The following is a 20,003-nucleotide window of genomic DNA, read 5'->3' on the forward strand; positions in this document are numbered from 1 at the left end:
GTGAACAACGGCAGTGACCAAGCCACATTTGCATCGAGAAATGAACACGACGAATTGCAAGGTTTCAATCAGGCTGATACACGCACACTTCAGAGGCAATATGGCACATTCTGAACTTCCCTATACATGAAAGACACCCATCTGTGAATCATCTCAATGTTCATCTTGAAAGAGGACAGCAAATACATGTTAACCCTGAAAATATTATAGATTGGATACAGAAACCAAGACATATTTTCAGGTTTGTGAAACTGATTTTTTGCAAAAACTCTGTTGTACAAAGAGTTCCATCATGGATACAACAAGCAGCACAGTGTCTCCCACTGTAGGTGTGGCAGAGCTGTAGATGGAAAACCATGCATATTTGAAGAATACGTTATTGGAAGAGTGTGCATGGTTAATACAAACAATGCCGAATGTTTCTACTTTTGTTGGCTTTTATATACAATGAGGGCCCTACTTGTTTTGCCAATCTGCAAACGGTTCACGGGGTTGAATGCCTCACTTATCGAGATTCTTGCCGAAAGCGACATTTTACTTAATGACGACAAGCATTGGGATGACGCTCTGGCTGAAGCACGTGTTACTGACAGTCCACGTCACTTGGGGCAGTTGTTTCACATTTTGCTGGTATTTTGTGCCCTTTCTCAAGCTGCTGTGTTGTTGCAAAAATATCAGGATAAGTTGGCAAAAGACTTTTATAGGAATATCAGACAAAATATTGAAGGCGAACTGGACACTAGACTGCTTAATAGTGCTCTTCATCAACGCCTGATAGTTATTCACAATTTGGTTATGTCTATCGGAAGAAATCCTCTCCCTCAGTATGGCTAACCAATGCCATTAGTACAAGGCGAATGCATCAACAAAGTGTACACAGTGGAAGTTAGTTACAATCCAGCAGAACTTGTGGAAGCCTTGGAAAACAATGTCCAAAATCTAACGGAAGAACAGGGCAGAATATTCAAATGCATTTGAAAGAGTGTCGACAACAATACCGGAGAAATTCTGTTTTCAGATGCACCTGATGAGACAGGAAAAACATTGCTCACTAAAATCATGTTGGCAGAATTACGAGCCCATGGAAAACTAGCTCTTTATGTGGTAAAACTGCTGGTAAATGTTTAAAATCTCAATATATTTGGATATAGTGAACACACAGTGTGTGACATTTCCAGGAAGAGTGAAAGTTAGGCTTCTGCTACTTAATAATATGGGATAAGTGCACCACGGCTAACCATAAAGCAGTAGATGCGATTGATAGAACCCTCAAGGATAGCTGACGAAATATTCAACTAACAGGTAGACTTTAGCAGTTGTACCTCGGGGAATAAGGCCAAATGAAGTAAAACTGTGCTTGAAGAGCCCAAGTCTGTGGTGACAGAACACACAGATGCAGCTAAAAGTGAACACGTGGCCATGAATACGAGGCACTACAAATGCTCAGGGGGTTTCCTGTTTATTATTAAAAATTGGCGAGGGCACATATCCAGAAGAAGGTGATCTAATCACTCTGTCTGGTAGTTTGAGCCACACAGTACTTCCACTTCAAGGCCTCATTTCTTCCACTTATGGTGATCAGAAGGAAACAAAAACTTTTCCATATTTTGCAAGGAGGTAGTTTGTGAAAACTCTTGGCTTTATGAAAAGGTTATATTGGCACCTAGAAATGATCAAGCTGCAAGAATTAACTCTGACATACTTACTCGTGTTGAGGGAGAAATGTTGAGTATAACTCTATTAATGGAGTTATAGAGCTAGATGACTCTACAAATTATCAAGATGAATTTTTAAACTCTTATTAGTGCACCTGGTCTTCCATCGCAAAAAAAATTAATTTGAAACCCAGTGTCCTGATTATTCTGCTGCAAAATTCAAGTCTAACAAAATTGTGTAATGGTACAAGTTTTAAAGTTACCTCATTGCAATGTAAAATCAGAGAAAAGTAAATGTTCAGGGAAGTTGCGCAGGTTTTTAAACCATGAATACCAATTTCGCTTTAAAAATGTACAATTTCCAGTGAGGTTATGTTATGGCATAGCCATAAACAAAGGACAAGGCCAGACACTGTGTGTTGCAGGTGTGAACCTTCATTTAAGTTATTTTTAGCACTGCGAGCTCTATGTGGCTCTTGCCTCATTTTAGTGGACAAAACAAGCTCTTTGTTCTTGTCCCAAATCATTGTAATTCAAACAGTGTGCGCAAAGAAGCTTTATAAGTCAACAATACACCTCCCACATAGAAAGTCTCAGAAACAGCTATAAATAAATATGCAGGCAAGGCTGGATTTCTCAGTTGTTTCTCCTTAACAACACAACTCATTCTATACCACACAGGAATTCCTGAATAGAAATAATGATTTCTTACATAAAAATCCTGTAAATGACCACCATGTAGCCATATAAATATCTTTTTTCATCACACAGTACAGGATGCCGCAATTGAATGGTTAATATTCAGAGATATCACAGGAACAATGATTTGAAGCAAAAAACTCTAGTAAGAGCTATGACCACTTCATCTTTGATGCTGTAGAACAACTCTCTTCAACTGCACACTCTTCACTTTCCATATTTTGTGAGGAAATAGTATGGACCAAATGAAAAAACTACCTCCTCGCAAAATACGGAAAGCAATAAGCCTGCAGTAGAAAGGGTGTGCGTGCCTGCAGAGGCTTCAGCATACTTCCTCACTCATGTCTGTAAGTGTTCAAAAATTTCAGGCACGTTCCGAATGCACTGATAACCCCATCCACAATGCATTAATAGGAGTTCACTGACACAATCAACAGGGCTGGAATACACCAAAGTTTTTACGCCTCCCCCCCCCCCCCCCCCCCCAAAAAAAAAAAAAAAAAAAAAAAATTTACGTTGGGATACCTGGGTGATTATGTTACTGGTGAGAGGCATGATTGATACACTTTTTGTTGAAGCACTATTTACCAGTAATGAGGTATTCCTGTTTCTATGTTTGTTTTGTTATCATAATGTTTATTGTGAACGAGCTGTGGAGCATGTAACCAACTAACGACTCTGATGTAAACTACTTTCTACACACAACAACAAGAACAACAACAACAACAACCACCACCACCACCACCACCACCACCACCACAAGTGTGCTGTACACTTATAATTCTGATATTATTATTATTAAAGCAACACTGACACGTCTATGAGGGACAGGGAGTAGAGTTCCCACAGTGCAGCTGACTCACGTTTTTAGGGTTATGCCTCGCGGTGTGCCAGCCAGGTCCGTAAGGTCGACCGTGCGGCCCGCACGCACGTCCGTCATCTTGGCAGCGAGCAGCGACATGGCGATGCGGCGGTATTCGTTGACATTCTCTGCACAGGGGCGCGTGGTTGAGCGGTGTCCGCACTCGCAGGTCACTACCACCTGCAGGCACCCATGAGAAGTTACAATTATACTGTAGCAGTGCATGACAGATGGTGCCTCAAACCAGTACTAGTCATTCCTTGTATTATTTAACTAGTGTATTGGAGAGAGAAAAATCGTTATCTATAATGCATCTCAACAAAAGTGTGGCTACTCAAACTTGGAAAAAAATTCCTTGATGATTCCAGGTGTGAGGAGGAAGAGGGTGTCAAGAAGCTCCTGATAAATCAATGACGAGTGGGAGCAGCATACCACAGTAACGACTTTTATTTCCCATCAGCTGAGCTGTATGCCAACCAAGAGCAGTGGTTTAACCACTGTTTATAAACACTGATAATTTAACTGGAATAATATTCATATAATTAATACACTTTCAAATATTTTTAAGTACCTTCAAAATTGTGATTTATAGAATTTGATTTCAATGCTAGGTTCAAAATGCAGAATTCAGTGAGATTTTACAAAATTCCTGAAATTCCCCAAGCTTTCCCTGGTAAAATTTAATTTCCTGAGAACTGCAGGTTTTCCAGAAGAATCACCACCCTGCAACACTGTTAACTTTAGTGTTCACCACTGGCCATGCAATTAGATATTATCATTTATAGGCATTATCTTGATTTTCATCCGCATTTAAAGTGATCTTTCGTTCATTAAACAAGAAATTTTGTTCAAGTCTTTCTGCATTTCCTTGCAATTATCCACCGATGATGGTACTTTACTGTAGACAACAGCCTTATAGCGCTGCTGATGAATCGTCTACCTACACTGAGAACACTAACGGGCCTATTGCAGTAGTTTGGGTAATAGCCAATGTTTCTTTAATTTCAGCTGGTCTTTCCACTGTCCGGCATAACACAACTGGTCCTATACGCCAAATATTTGTTCAACCAGTCACACATCTCTATACAACTAAATCGTGGCCAGTAGTCGACGGTGTGGTACAGTGTAATACATTGCAGAAATCTATCAAGCTGCTGAGTATGTACAACGGGTTAACGGAAACTTAAGGTTACAAACCCTACAGTTGAATGTGTATATTTTATTTGATACAACCAATACAGCCAACTGATAGTGCACAAATTATGTTATTTTTTGACAGTCTCTGTACTGGTTTAGGCACTTGTTGCTTTGTGGCAAGAGTATGAATGTACCCTCCTGGTAAAAATCCTGTCCCTGCATTTCGAGCCATGCTGTCACAAAATATTTCACTCTTCATCTGAAGTGAATCGTTAGCCTTCTAGGTGCTCCTCCAAGTGCGAAAAAGATGAAAGTCGCTTGGAGCAAGGTTCAGGCTGTAAGGAGTGTGGTTGTCTTCTCAGCTGTGTGAGGCTGTTCATTGTCATGAAGGGAGATAACACCCTCCTGATTGCTTTGTGCAGTACTGTCGAGGTCGTGCATTATTAGTCAGCAGTCACTGTCTTTCCTCTTTCAAAAACTCCAAGAGTCTGACACTAGCACTATCCCGCCATCACCTCCTGCCGCCTTGCATTTGGAGAGGAGAGATGTTTCCATACCACTCACAGTAGCTTACTGCTGCGGATATAGTAGAGGATCCGTATTTTGTCGCCTGTGACAATGTCGTAATGACAACTGCTTTCTTTTGTGGAGAACCAATGTAAAAGTTGCAGACCTGCACATGTCCCATTTCCTTTGAGGTGGTTAGATTTCATGGAACACAACAGGAACAAACTTTCTGGTACAGCAAAATATCGTGAACAAAGTGACAAACTCTTCCGGATGAAATTCTCGAGTTCTACTGCATGACATGATCTTCCTGTTATTCTGATTTAGCTCCTCCACGCAAGCTGTGTTCAGATCTGTCAATGCCATGCTAGGTGAAATATTACTGTATCTCATTGCTACCTATCAGAACCCCTCGGAGAGCATTAAAGATAAACAGCAGTCCTAATTGTCCAATTGTAAAGTGACCTGTTTCCAAATTACATACAAAAATAATCACTATTTCAGTACACATATAATTCGAAAACGATTCTTTGCTGATTAACATTGTTCTTATGTGAGAAACATAATATAAATGTGAAATTAATACTGTAACTAATCAAAAGAAATGTAGCACACGGTCAGCATGTACCAGTAAACCTATCAGTATAAAATTACTACAGCAAATTAAATAGAACATATAAATAAAGCACGTTAATTGAATCTCCGATATATGTTAGCACTAAAATTCAGGCACTAGTTGATTTGTTATAAACAAATTTAGAAATTTAATTGTTACCTGTAACATAATTAGTCAGAAAATGTTATATTAACTCGTAACTAAGTTGAAAATAGGTTCACCTTGTTCAGCACTGAGATTGTAAATTTTTAGCAGTGTGTAGCTCATATTCAGTTTAACTTTTAATTGTGATTTTACATAAAATTGTAATTTTAATAGTACGTAATTGTTAACAAAAGTATAAATAGAGGTCACGCAGGCGCCTTGGGGCACTCGGCTTTTGGCTACGGCTGCGAGCAAATGTATTGTAGGCTCACTCGTTGGTTGATTGTTGTGAGCTCTGTATCGTTTGATGTCAACTTTGGGAACATCTGATGTAACCGGTACAGTTCACCAGGCTCGGACACCAGAGTCCGGGAAATATATTGGTGTTAAAACTGCACTGTACTTTGGAATTTATTTGGGAGTCTTCCGCAATCCTTTTCATACGCTGCACAGCGACGAGACATGAATCCAGGAATTTTACAAAATTCCAAGAACTAAACAACTCTCAATGTTGGTATAATTGACATGAAAACAACAGCGCATCGACTGGGCATTTCACTCAAAACATTTGCAATGCGGAGGTGGGAAAATATAAACATCTCATAGGTCACCCACTGCGATACTCGTCGGCGACTTTTCTCTACCACCTGCAGTCTTTCGACACCATTCTGCAATGCAATGATGAGACATTACAGTATCTCCATAAACCTCTGCCAGCTGATGGTGCATTTCAGCCACGGTTACATATTTTTCCAAAGAAATCTAATACCTGAGCAGATTTCTTCTGCTTGATCCATTTTCCAAATGAGTCATCATTTGTGTTTACCTACATCCAGCGCTGTAAGTGGTAGGTGGCTGAAACTGTGCCCTGTTTCCAACTGCATTATCAAAATTACCACACACAACAAACTTCTCTGTAACAGATGAAACCCCAGGAATACTGACCTTGCAACCTTAGCTATGTTGCACACGAGTGACTGGATAGGAACAATCTGATTCTTTCAGAGCAGCCCCCCCCCCTCCTCCTCCTCCTCCCCCCATCATCACTCTTTGTGAGCTCAGAGTACGCTATAGGATCCTGCAACACACAGTTGCCAGCAATATTTTTGTGCAATGCTGCCAACCTGATCTTTCACCTCTTTTTGTAAACAGGAATGACCTGCACTCTTTAGTAGCCAGGAGGAACTATTTGCCGCACAGGACAAGCTAGATAAATACCAACTACAGAAGGAGTTAATTCTGCAGTATATTAAACGTCAAATATAAAGCCCCTTTTACACCTGAGTGAATGGAAGCGAACAAAAGCAAATGTGTTTTCGCAGGCAATTCGCCAGTGTTCACTAGCATTCACTCGTATCTGTAAACAAGCATTTATGCAGGAGGGAACAGAAGAGAATGTGAGATAATGAACACAGCCTATGAACACTACATTATTGTATTTTGGTGCTAATAATCGCCACACAGGGCATAACACTATATAGTTGGAGCCATACTGCAAAACTTTTGAAGCAGGAAAGCGTGGATACCACCACTTACAGTCATGGAGTTAGCCGGCTTCACTGTCGCACCTACGCACTTCGTTCAGGATGTATGCTATGGTAACGGTGTGGTAATGGGAATTTAGTGCAGTTGCTAAAAATGTATTTATTCTGCCAAATGAGTAAATAGACAAGTGACAACAATGTCCATTAACCGCCAATCGCAATGACTGTCTTTGCATAACAGTTCCACTCAAACACTGATCCCGGAGGGACTACACTTCATGAAGACAAGTGTGTCTTCCAATCATGTGAACCCAGGAGAACATTGGACGTGTGTCCGAAATAAATCAAACCTTTTTCTTGCAACAGTAGGGCACAGTGTATTTCACGGACGTGATGAAACAAAGGTCGAAACGAACAGAGAGCATCAAACAAACTTCTGTACGTATCTGTGGGGAGCTCCTGTTAAGCTTGACCCACGTGATTCATACACTGAAGTTAGAAACTCTGGAAAAATGCAACTCTACTGTACGGCAGCTCAGTTCTCCGTGCCATTGCTTTTTCTTTGCTGATGGGCATTCATGCATACTACAAATTGCCAAAATTTTGCCTACCAGCAGGTACACACACTGATAAGATATCTGATGCAACTAACTTGGACCAGCCGAGAGTGGTTCAGGTCTGTTCACACGTTTTTGCGGCACGGCTGCCACACTGGATTGCAGCTCCAGCATTCCTTAACATCATCCCAAAGCTTTGAACATATGCCAGTTGACATTTTTTGCGGTACTCTCATTACAATTGAGGAGGAAATTTAAAACTGGAACATTAATTACCAACAATCACATTACCTGAAAAAACTCTAGCATTTACATTCTGGTTATTAATAACCAAAGACACTTGCATTAGTCACTGCTTCCCATTTTAGTAGCTGCTATACAAGGTGAATCAACTAAGACATAACATCCCCTTTATTTTGTGAATAGTTACAGATATTGAAACGAGATTTTTGGCAAATGATAGTATGCTAAGGGGCACATACTTTAGAACATAATAATTTTTAATAGAATGATATTCTTTTTTGAATGCAGTCTAAAAGTGTTTGGAAAGATGAGTACAGCAATGTAATGCTTGTTAATTTTGAGGTTGAAACTCTTTGCAAAAGAATCCAAGAAATATTCTAAAGTTGAAAACCAAGGCAGCCAAAATCGGCTATTGTGTTGTAAACACACTTATGGGATGCTACTCCGTCGTACCCAGCCTTTTGACTTTTTACTTGTCGACAATGCAGAACTAGCAGGAAGTTGTTGTCAATGGGTGGGTCATTATTGTGTGAGCATTTCTTGTATGCAGACATGCACACCAATGAGAAGATGTTCGACATGCTACTGTTATATGGTGAATGTCAAACAAATGCTGTCAAACTGGTAATGTAAAACTACCTGGGGAATTTTTAGTTGTTTCTACAATCAGGAAACATATGCACATTTGAAACAGTTTTTTTAAGCTCCATCTATGCGCCAGAAGCTAGTATATGCTATAGTTCCATATACAAAAATCATAGCTGATCCTATATCTATTTCATATAAGAAATCAAACAATGGGAAGTACAGCATGGAATGTAACAATATTATGAAAAGAAAAGTTGCTACTCATTATTTAGCGGATATGCTGAGTTGCAGATAGGCACAACAAAAAGACTCTCACAATTAAAGCTTTTGGCTGTTATGGCTTTCATCTATAATAGAACACACACACACACACACACACACACACACACACACACACACACACACACACACACAAACGCAACTTGCACACATAGTTGCAGTCTGAGGCAACTGAAATCACTTTGCAAGCAGCTGTGCATGATGGGAATAGTGACTGGTGACTTATATTCATCACATACACAAAAACTTCAGTTTGGCATAAAGCGCCATCTTGTGAGAGTCTGTACGTGTGGTGAAAACGAAAATAATATATATATATATATATATATATATATATATATATATATATATATATATATATATATATATATATATATACACACACACACACACACACACACACACACACACATTCGTAATTCAATAACAGTGGTGAATATGCCTTTGTGTTCATGCAAATTTCTGCTACCTAACAAGTAAGTAATAAGTAATATTATTCTGTTTGCACAGCTGCAAAAGTGCATGATATAGTTGTAGTGTTATTTTCAACTATTACATTATACAAACTGCAACTACTTTTTTTTTTTGTTGATAAAACATTACTGTGATGGACTCCCTTGTGTATTGGGGCAACGGAAAACACAAGGTTTTGACAGCACACGAACTGATGGTGATGGTTTGTCCTTCAGAGAGTGAAGATGGGCTGAAATTCGACGATTCTGACGAAGGTCCAACAATAAATGCCCAAGACCTTGAATCTCCAGATAGCGATAGTGATCCTGCAACTGATATCCAAATAAAAGCAAAGTTTCCTTCCTCTCCTGACTAGTTCCAATTCACAGCATAGAACAAATTACAGCAATCAGTTCTAGAGCTATCTACAATGTAAAAATTTTCTAAATATTTCCTCACTGAAGAAACTATATAAAAAATTATGGATGTAACAAATTTATGTGCTATGCAACAACATCCAAACAAGCCATCTGATTGTACACATTATGACATTTATAATTTTTTTGGAATATGCATCATAGAGGCTTGTCTCACTAGGGGTAAGATAGATACTGCCTACAGGAAAATTAAAGAGACCTTTGGAGAGAAGAGAACCATTGCATGAATATCAAGAGCTCAGATGGCAACCCAGTTCTAAGCAAAGAAGGGAAGGCAGAAAGGTGGAAGGAGTATATAGAGGGTTTATACAAGGGCGATGAGCTTGAGGACAATATTACGGAAATGGAAGAGGAGGTAGATGAAGACGAAATGGGAGATAAGATACTGCGTGAAGAGTTTGACAGAGCACTGAAAGACCTGAGTCGAAACAAGGCCCCGGGAGTAGACAACATTCCATTAGAACTACTGACGGCCTTGGGAGAGCCAGTCATGACAAAACTCTACCATCTGGTGAGCAAGATGTATGAGACAGGCGAAATACCTTCAGACTTCAAGAAGAACATAATAATTCCAATCCCAAAGAAAGCAGGTGTTGACAGATGTGAAAATTACCGAACTATCAGTTTAATAAGTCACAGCTGCAAAATACTAACGCGAATTCTTTACAGACGAATGGAAAAACTGGCAGAAGCGGACCTCAGGGAAGATCAGTTTGGATTCCGTAAAAATGTTGGAACACGTGAGGCAATACTAACCTTACGACTTATCTTAGAAGAAAGATTAAGAAAAGGCAAACCTACGTTTCTAGCATTTGTAGACTTAGAGAAAGCTTTTGACAATGTTAACTGGAATACTCTCTTTCAAATTCTGAAGGTGGCAGGTACAAAATACAGGGAGCGAAAGGCTATTTACAATTTGTACAGAAATCAGATGGCAGTTATAAGAGTCGAGGGGCATGAAAGGGAAGCAGTGGTTGGGAAAGGAGTGAGACAGGGTTGTAGCCTCTCCCTGATGTTATTCAATCTGTATATTGAGCAAGCAGTAAAGGAAACAAAAGAAAAATTTGGAGTAGGTATTAAAATTCATGGAGAAGAAGTAAAAACTTTGAGGTTCGCCGATGACATTGTAATTCTGTCAGAGACAGCAAAGGACTTGGAAGAGCAGTTGAACGGAATGGACGGTGTCTTGAAGGGAGGATATAAGATGAACATCAACAAAAGCAAAACGAGGATAATGGAATGTAGTAGAATTAAGTTGGGTGATGCTGAGGGAATTAGATTAGGAAGTGAGACACTTAAAGTAGTAAAGGAGTTTTGCTATTTAGGGAGCAAAATAACTGATGATGGTCGAAGTAGAGAGGATAAAAAATGTAGACTGGCAATGGCAAGGAAAGCGTTTCTGAAGGAGAGAAATTTGTTAACATCGAGTATAGATTTAAATGTCAGGAAGTCGTTTCTGAAAGTATTTGTATGGAGTGTAGCCATGTATGGAAGTGAAACATGGACGATAACTAGTTTGGACAAGAAGAGAATAGAAGCTTTCGAAATGTGGTGCTACAGAAGAATGCTGAAGATAAGGTGGGTAGATCACGTAACTAATGAGGAGGTATTGAATAGGATTGGGGAGAAGAGAAGTTTGTGGCACAACTTGACTAGAAGAAGGGATCGGTTAGTAGGACATGTTCTGAGGCATCAAGGGATCACCAATTTAGTATTGGAGGGCGGCGTGGAGGGTAAAAATCATAGAGGGAGACCAAGAGATGAATACACTAAGCAGATTCAGAAGGATGTAGGTTGCAGTAGGTACTGGGAGATGAAGAAGCTTGCACGGGATAGAGTAGCATGGAGAGCTGCATCAAACCAGTCTCAGGACTGAAGACCACAACAACAACAACAACATGCATCATCAGTGCTTTGGTGCCACCAGCCAACATATGTGATCTATGGAGTGATGTATTTGGAGTTGAGACTTTGTCACAGAAGTACTTCGAGAGATTGCACAGTACCTTGCATTTCAATGACAACCTGAAGCGGCCAGACGTCCTAGGTCCTGAAAGTGACAAACTATACAAATTAGGGCCAATACTAGACTACCTGAACCAAGTATGTCTTTCAGTACTCATGGGTGGATGTCTTTTAATTGATGAACAGATTTGTCCTATCAAGGCAAGACACCACATGAAATGTATATGAAAGATAAACCACACAAATGGGGTTACAAACTCTTTATGGTTTGCGATGACTTCGGTTTGCCACAAAGTCGAAATTTACAGTGGACCGTAAAACTTCGGGCTGATGAGGGACCTGATATCGGAGTTGGTGAAAATGTTATTTGACTGTCAAGAGAAGTGCCAAGACACCAGAATTACAAGTTATATTTTGACATATATTATACTTCTCTGGATTTAGCCGTGTATTTGTTCAAGAAAGGAATTCAGTGTGTTGCTACAATTCAATGCAATAGAAATCCTAACTGCAAGTTCAGTGACGAGAAAGAACACAAAAAGGAATCGCACAGGAATTTTGAGCCAGTTGATGTTTCTACTGTTTTGTACAAGGACAGCAAGAATGTCAGTTTCTCCTCCACTTTTGTTGGGGAACTTCTAAAATCAGAAGTGAGAAGATTTGGCAGGAAGAAAAAGGAGCATGTAATGGTGTCTTGTCCAGCACTTATCTCCATATACAATTCTCATATGGGAAATGTCGATTTGCTTGACAGCAACATAGGAAGACATCACATCAAGATAAGATCAAAGAGATGGTATCTTCATCTACTTTTTCACCTACTTGATACAATGATGATAAATTCATGGATATTGTACCAAAGAATGCTTCTTTAAACACAATCAACAGATATGCGCATGAATCACGAAGTTTAGGGCTGAGTTAGCCCAAACTCTAAACCAGGTAGGCCAGAATCCCAGAAAGTGTGGAAGACCAAGCAGCTTCGACCCAACAGGCAACAAGAAAATAAAAGTCAAGGGATCTTCACTACCACCAGAAGATGTACGATTGGATCCAGTAAACCACTGGCCGATTTGGAATGAGGAAAGAACAATGTGCAAAAAATCCAAAGTGCAAAGGCAAGACATTTATTTCATGTGAAAAACATAAAGTAAATTTGTACTTGAATAAGACAAATAACTATTTCACCTCATTCCACAAAAAAATTAAATAACTTATAGGTATTTTGATTACAATGCATTTAAGTTTTTTCTCTATTGTTGTAATTTTGATAGTTTTGTTTCAAAATTTTGTTTTATAAGAAAAATATTAAACAAATATTTGTGTGAATAAGGACAATATGTTTCACCTCATTTCTCGGATGTAAAGTCACTTAGTTGCATGCAAATATACTCTAAATGAAGATAACATTTAAGTTTTTTTCACTGTTTTTGTTAATTCTATAGTTTTGAAATGTTTCAGCTTTTTCCTATTGAGCTTACTTTACAACCTATGCATTGACTATGCATGTGCGGCTTTGCGCATGTGTGAAGTACCAAAAAAATCAACTTTTCTCGAAAACTGTAAGTGGAAGCTTTTTTAGAACATTTTTCTAATGTTCCATAACCAGATCTAAATGTGTACTAAATTATAGTTACCGAGAAAAAAATTGCGTAAAGAAGGATTAAATTACTAATATTAACAAAATAGCCACCCATGCCAGTGGCGTAAGAGGACAAGATGAGTTGACAAAATCACACAGCAAGCATGTGTTCTAGCTTTTTTAGGCAAATTTGAAATTGTTTCCCTACTTGATAGACTGCATGTATCCTACATCAAATTGACTGTTCATCTCAATTTCCTGTACAATATTGCAGTACAGTGTAAACACCATTATCGTTTACATTGTCTTTACAGTGTTAATCCCCTAAAACTTGCACCTCTTATTTAGTGAACCGTTCAAGGTACTGAATTGAGGGTTTTGACAAATGATAGTAGGCAGATGGGCACATCACTTTATAGTATGTTTAAAACTAATTCTCGGACCACCAGAGATACTGAAGCAAGTATGCTTTTTTATACTTTTTAAATGCAATTTGAAAGATCTCAAAATAATGGCTATAGGGTGTAACACTTCTTAATGTTGGTGTTGAAATTCTTCACAAAAGTATCTGAGATGTGCGCTAAAACTGAAAGGCAAGGTGGTTGCAATAGTATGATGTCCTGCAAACACTGCCATGAGGAGCTCTCCATCATTACATGTGACAAACAAACGGACATATCCTACTGAGAAAAAATGTATTTCACCTTGGTCTTACTTTATATGACACAGATACAGCACAGCCAAAAACTGTTGTAAATGGAAAAACACTATCTGATCAAAAGTATGCGGATATACCTATACAATGCAGAATTGACGATCAGATCATCAGATGCCCCAAGAGGTGGACCCGCTGGTATAAAAGGAGGCGAGGAGTATTTTGCTATCAGTAGAGTTGCAAAACTGCAGACTGGATCTCTCAGGAAAGCTAAGAGACTCGATGTGGACTAGTCATTGTATTTCATCTGAGTAAGAAATCCGTCAGGGATATTACTACCTTTCAATGACATGAGTGTGAAGTGGAAATGTGAAGGAACAACTACGACTAAACCGATATCAGGCAGACTTCGTGTAATGATGGACAGCAAACATCAAGTGCTGCTAAAAGTGGTTGTAAAAAATAGCATGAAATCACCAGAAGGAATCACTCACAAGTCACAAAATGCTACCAGAAGTCCAGCGAGCACAGTGACTCTATATAGTGACCTACAAACAATGAGGTGCAATGGTTGAACAGCTCCTCACAACACACACTTTTCTGTAGTTAATGCTCGGTGACACTTGTGGTGTAAGGAGTTACACCGCTTTACAGTGGATGGCTGGAAACCTGTGATTTGGAGTGATGAATCACACTATACCCTGTAGCAATCCGGTGGAGTACGGGGGAGGTGGTGTTACGGTGGGCAGTGTTTTTCATGACCAGAATCTGGTCCCCTTACTGCATTTAAGAAAATACTAGATGCGGAAGGATAGAAACACATTTCACAGTGTTGTCTACAGTGTACAGTAGCAGAATAGATTGGAGATGATAACTGACTGTATCAGCATTAAAATGCGCCTTGTCATAAAGCAGCGTCTATGAGGCAATAGTTGGTAGACAACAATATTCCTGAAATGGACTAGCCTGTGCAAAGTCCCAACTCGAACACAATGGGAATACCTTTGGGATCTTTTGCTCCTGATCCCACTGACGTTCTGACATGTCATTGAAAGTGACCCCAGGAGAGTTAAAAGTCATCATAAACGTGTTGGACAGACCCCATGCTGACGTCCACCATAACATGTACAGATACTTTCGATGAGATAATGTATATATACTAACTTCTACTGTGTAACAATGGGCCTAGGAAAACTGTGTGAAATCTACATACGTACTCATGTTTAAATAAACAGCTTTTATAAAAACAAGTAACAGTTGAAAGGCTTGATACAATGGCAGAGCTTGGCATGAGAACACCAATTGGTGATTTTCACATCACACTATCTGACACTGGTCTTTCAATTTTAATACTTTTCTCAGACACTTTTGCGAAACATTTCATCGTCAACATTAAGAAGTGTTATACAAATATACTTATCATTTTGAGATCTTTTGAATGCTGTTAAACAAGTATATGGACCGGTGGAAGAAATCTCTCAGTGGGAACAGTCTGAAGGAACTGGTGAAGGACTGTTCCAGAAAAGCACAACACTGCACAAGAAATTGTTTATATTGTAGCTGTAAGCAATAGGCTTATACGAGGACACTTTCCTGACACAATTCCTGCAACTGAAATGAAGCAGCAATATGGGTTTGCAAGACTTGTTCCTGTCATCGTTATTGTAAAATTTGTAACTCGGGACTAGCTTGGCAGTGATGGATTTTGAGTGCAACATAGGCAATGTATCAAATAAAGCAGTTCAAGAAAAGCTTATAGAATATAAACTGGTACTAAATGGCAGTAAGATTCAGTTTTTACTGTTTATAACACACAATTCCACTAAAACTGATATTTTGATTACACAAAATCGGCATATGATTAATGAGTCTGAACAGTTAAAATTTCTAGTTGCTCAGATAGATAGTAAAATGTAAAGGAAAGCCCATGTTCAGGATCTTGTTCAAAAACTGAATGCTGTTATATTTGCTAATACAATGGTATCTTCAATAAGTGAGAGTCCATCATGAAAATTAGTCCACATCGTTTATTTTCATTTGCTTATGACATACAGGATTATATTGTGGAGGAACTCATCCCATTCACAAAGGGTATTCTTGACTCCAAAATGGGCAGTTCAAGCAATATGAGGTGTATGTTGTTCTTGTAGACCCTGGTTCAGGAGTAGGGGAGTTCTGACATCGGTCTCTCACTGTATATTTTGTTTAACATTGTTTGTTGTTAACAATATGAGCTAATTTCCAAGAAATAGTACCTTTCAACAAATTTATACTAGGCAGAAAGTGAATCTCGATCACACCTACTTGACTCTTGTTCAGGAAGGCATGCAATATTTGCTGAAAGCCATTTTCAATACACTACCACTAGAAATGGAAAATCTTGGCAATAATCATCGCACACTTAATTCTAAACTGAAGAATTTCCATATGGCTGACTCTTGTTCTGTTAGGGAAAAATTAAGCTAATTCCTGTGTTGTATTGTTGATTACGGTAATATATACTGAGAGTTTGTCATCTGGATACGATTCACCTAAACATTATTTCGCCTACACATTATTGCGTCTCTGTTAATTTCACGTACTGAAATTTTTCCTTGAACATGAAAAGTCATTGTGGATGAGCAGGAAAAATAAACTTGTAAAGTTTGGATACAGCATTAGTAGTGTGTTACTTGACATAGTCACACCATTTAAATACCTGGATGTAACACTGCAAAGCAATATTAAATGGAACATGCACATGAGGATCGTGGTAGGGAGGGCAAATGATCGACTTCAGACAAATTTAGGAAAGGGCAGTTCACCTGTCAAGGAGACCACATATAGAATGTTAGTGAAACCTAGTCTTGAGTACAGCTTGAGTGTTTGGGATTCATATCAGGTCATATTAAGGGAAGACATCGAAGCAATTCAGAGGCAGGTTGCTAGATTCGTTACTGGTAAGTTTGAACAACTCTGGTGTTACAGAGATGCTTCAGAAACTCAAATGGGAATCCCTGGGAGAGGGTGATGTTCTTCTCGACGAACTCCACTGAGAAAATTTAGAGCAGCAGCATTTAAAGTTGACTCAAAATGATTCTACTGCGACCAACATGTTTCACGTAAGGGCCATGAAGATAAGATACGAGAAATTAATAGAGCTAATGCAGACACATATTGACAGTTGTCTTCTCCTCACTCTATCTGCGAGTGGAACATGAAAGGAAATAACTGGTAGCGGTACAACGTAACTGCTGCCATGCACTGTATGGCAGCTTACAGAGTATGTACGTAGATGTAGATAGGCTCCTCAACTTGGTCCTACAGGATCAGATGTGCAAAATAGAAAATGAAAATACCGTTGGAGCTTGGTCTTTTTTTTAGTGTGTTTTGGATTTTAAGGTATCTGAAGCAAAAATGCAGCAGCAACATTTTGAATAACGACATTAGCGGCTCGTTCTGGGGGTCAAAATTTTTCTAACTGGCTGGACAACAAAGTGTTAAACATGGAACAAGACTGTGCGCCTCCCCACTTTCTATCAATTCCTTAAAATCCCAAGTCTGGTCTCGGCAGCCAGAAACTGCAATCATGTGTGTGTGAACTGCGTTTGTGTGAGTATGTGTGTTTGCATGGGCATGTGTGTGTACGACGTCTAATTCCGATGAAGGCCTTTACGGCCGGAAGCTTACTTGTTGACAGTCTTTTTGTTGTGCCTATCATCTCTGCTATATGGTTAGTAGTAATCTATCCTTTTTGTAATATTGCGATTTTGGTCTGACATTTCCAACAGTTCACAAAGAAAAGGGATGTTGCCTCTTATGTGACTTGCCCTGTATATTGTTACGTATTACTCATGCACTAAAGTGCGCGTCATTTACGATGGCGGCCGAGTTTAGGTTCATTCTGCGCATCTGACGTCACAAAAAACAGTCAGCCAATGAACAGAGAATGACGTTGCCAGATCTCGACTGCAGTGCAGAGCACGGATGAGTGTCTTCAGTTTTAAAAAACGTTCAGTAATAAATAAATTAATTGAACAGAAGCAATGTCTTGATAGCACACGTTCTTTTCTAGAAAGTTTGGAAAAAGCATTCTTTATACCAACTGCTTCATATTCTATTAATTAATTGAACCAAACAAGCAATAAGCCTGCTCATGCAGGCGATAGCAAGGAAAGGGGTTTGTATTATTCTCACTAACCACTTTTTTGCAATAAAGAACAGCGGTAATTGTTTCTTTCCTATTGTACTTCGACGAAACATGAGTAATTCATAGTCATACCAACAGTGTTTGTCAGTATTTTGCACGCTATATTAAAGTCCTTCGGAATATATATTGAATGACGAGCTGCATTAGCATAATGGTTGTAGTGTTTGGCTGCAAAGCAAAAGGTTCCGAGTTCAAACCTTGTTCTGTGCTTAATATTTTCTTTATTTAAAAACAATATCGAAGTGTCTTACTTCACGAATTTTATTAGATTGAATGTAATTTCTAGTGGCAACTAAAATCGACCATACGGAAACTATACGCTATGAACTTTTACCTCTGGAAACTCTTCAAAATTTCGTGCAATGGTTTACTACACATAATACTGCACAATAACTGCGTTGAACATCGAAACAAAATTAAGTCATTTATGGGAGGAAGGTACCAGTCCAGAAGATGTGTAAAAATCAAATTATTGGGCCAAATAGTTTTTGTGAAATCGAATGATAAAGTGTGTCAAAGCAGTCTAAACACCATGTGTCTGCACATGCGAGCAGTGCAGTGTTGACAAAATCGCGCACAGCTCGGAATGCGGGGCGCACGTCTCTGTAGCAGCGAAAGGGTTAATGCGGCCGTGGTAGGTTTACTTCATAAACTGCGCGCTCCCCCCTAAACATAAGTTTGCGAACTATACTATACTATGGCGCTGCTTCTCTTGGCGCGTGCGTCGTTAGCAACTGGGAACGCAGCAATCTCCCGCATCTGGGCGGGCATGCGCGAACCGCCAAGATAAAAGAACTGAACTATACACATAGCCAAATAACTGAAATGTTGGGTTACAAAGCACATTTGGTTAGACATAAGGGAAAACTCAAAGACCCTTATACTGACAAGGTAAATAAATGCATAAAGAAGTAAGACAGACTGATCAGACAGCATGCACACTCGTGGGTGCTCACCATCTCGCGGCACGGCGTGTCGGGACAGGGCCCGTCGTGGCAAGGTGCCGCACACGGGTGTCCGCAGAGCTGGCGCTGCTTGGTGCAGGGCTGCGTGCACGTCTGCGGGCACGGTCCCGCGTGGCAGGCCGTCGCGCACGTGTGCCGCCCGCACGGGAGGTCCTTCCCACACGGCCGGCCACACGACAGCTCCGTCTGGTGGCACGGTACCGCCTTCCGCAGCTGCAATGACGACAGTGGTCACCTCGAGAGCATTGTGACACGTGTAATCAGTAGCAAGACAGGTACTGGCACTGGCAGAAGAGAAGCTACGAGTACGGAACACAAATCGTGCTCCGTTAGCTCAGTCAGTAGGTGTGTGACAGACGACATTCCACGGTGGAATTACAGTCTGGAATACAATTTCAATCTGACAAGACATTCTAGAAGGGCTCACATTCCAATACAGAGTGAAAGGTTGTTGTAGAAACACCACCGAAGGCTGCGACAATGCCATTTCTCTGCAAATATTTTTTTATTATTATTTTTTTAAATTTTTTTTTTCAGGCATTCTAGAATGCACGCATTACACCTTGACTAACAACAACAACAACAACAACAGACTTGACCTCTCAGGTCGTATCGGTGCAACTGATTAACTGTGCACATTCAGGCGTCCTGACAGGTTATTGTTTCCATTTCATGCGTAATATATGCACAACAATAATAAAATTTCAATTGATTAAAGCACCTATACTGGGTCTTAGACAGTATCCCCTGTTTCGTTTGATGTTGAGGTGCCTTTCCAACACAGTTGGAGAGACTCTGCAATGTTTTTTTGAGTTTAGGGGGAATTTCAAGTGGCCTGAGGCACAAATGGGACTTTGGATTGACTAGGGATGCGTGCTAGGGTAGTCCGTGCAGTAGTGCAAAGCCACCATACCAGGGAGGCACGTGGTTAGCAAGAGACCAGAGTTCAAATCCCAGTTATGGTACAAATTTTCATTTGTCACTTC

The 20,003-nt window shown here is 39.7% G+C and overlaps 1 protein-coding gene across 1 annotated transcript in view; it reads right to left on the reverse strand.

Annotated features, from left to right (window-relative positions):
• Positions 1–20,003, reverse strand: part of LOC126426914 (transcriptional repressor NF-X1) — a 264,170-nt gene that overhangs the window by 66,416 nt on the left and 177,751 nt on the right. Inside the window, exons 13-14 of the mRNA XM_050089018.1 lie at positions 19,009–19,230; positions 3,218–3,396 (exon numbers count right to left, since the gene is read on the reverse strand). Coding sequence (XP_049944975.1) covers positions 3,218–3,396; positions 19,009–19,230 — 401 coding nt within the window. The remainder of the gene's footprint in view (positions 1–3,217; positions 3,397–19,008; positions 19,231–20,003) is intronic.

Source organism: Schistocerca serialis, chromosome 11 (genome assembly GCF_023864345.2).
Source record: "Schistocerca serialis cubense isolate TAMUIC-IGC-003099 chromosome 11, iqSchSeri2.2, whole genome shotgun sequence".
In the NCBI taxonomy this organism is placed as follows: domain Eukaryota; kingdom Metazoa; phylum Arthropoda; class Insecta; order Orthoptera; family Acrididae; genus Schistocerca; species Schistocerca serialis.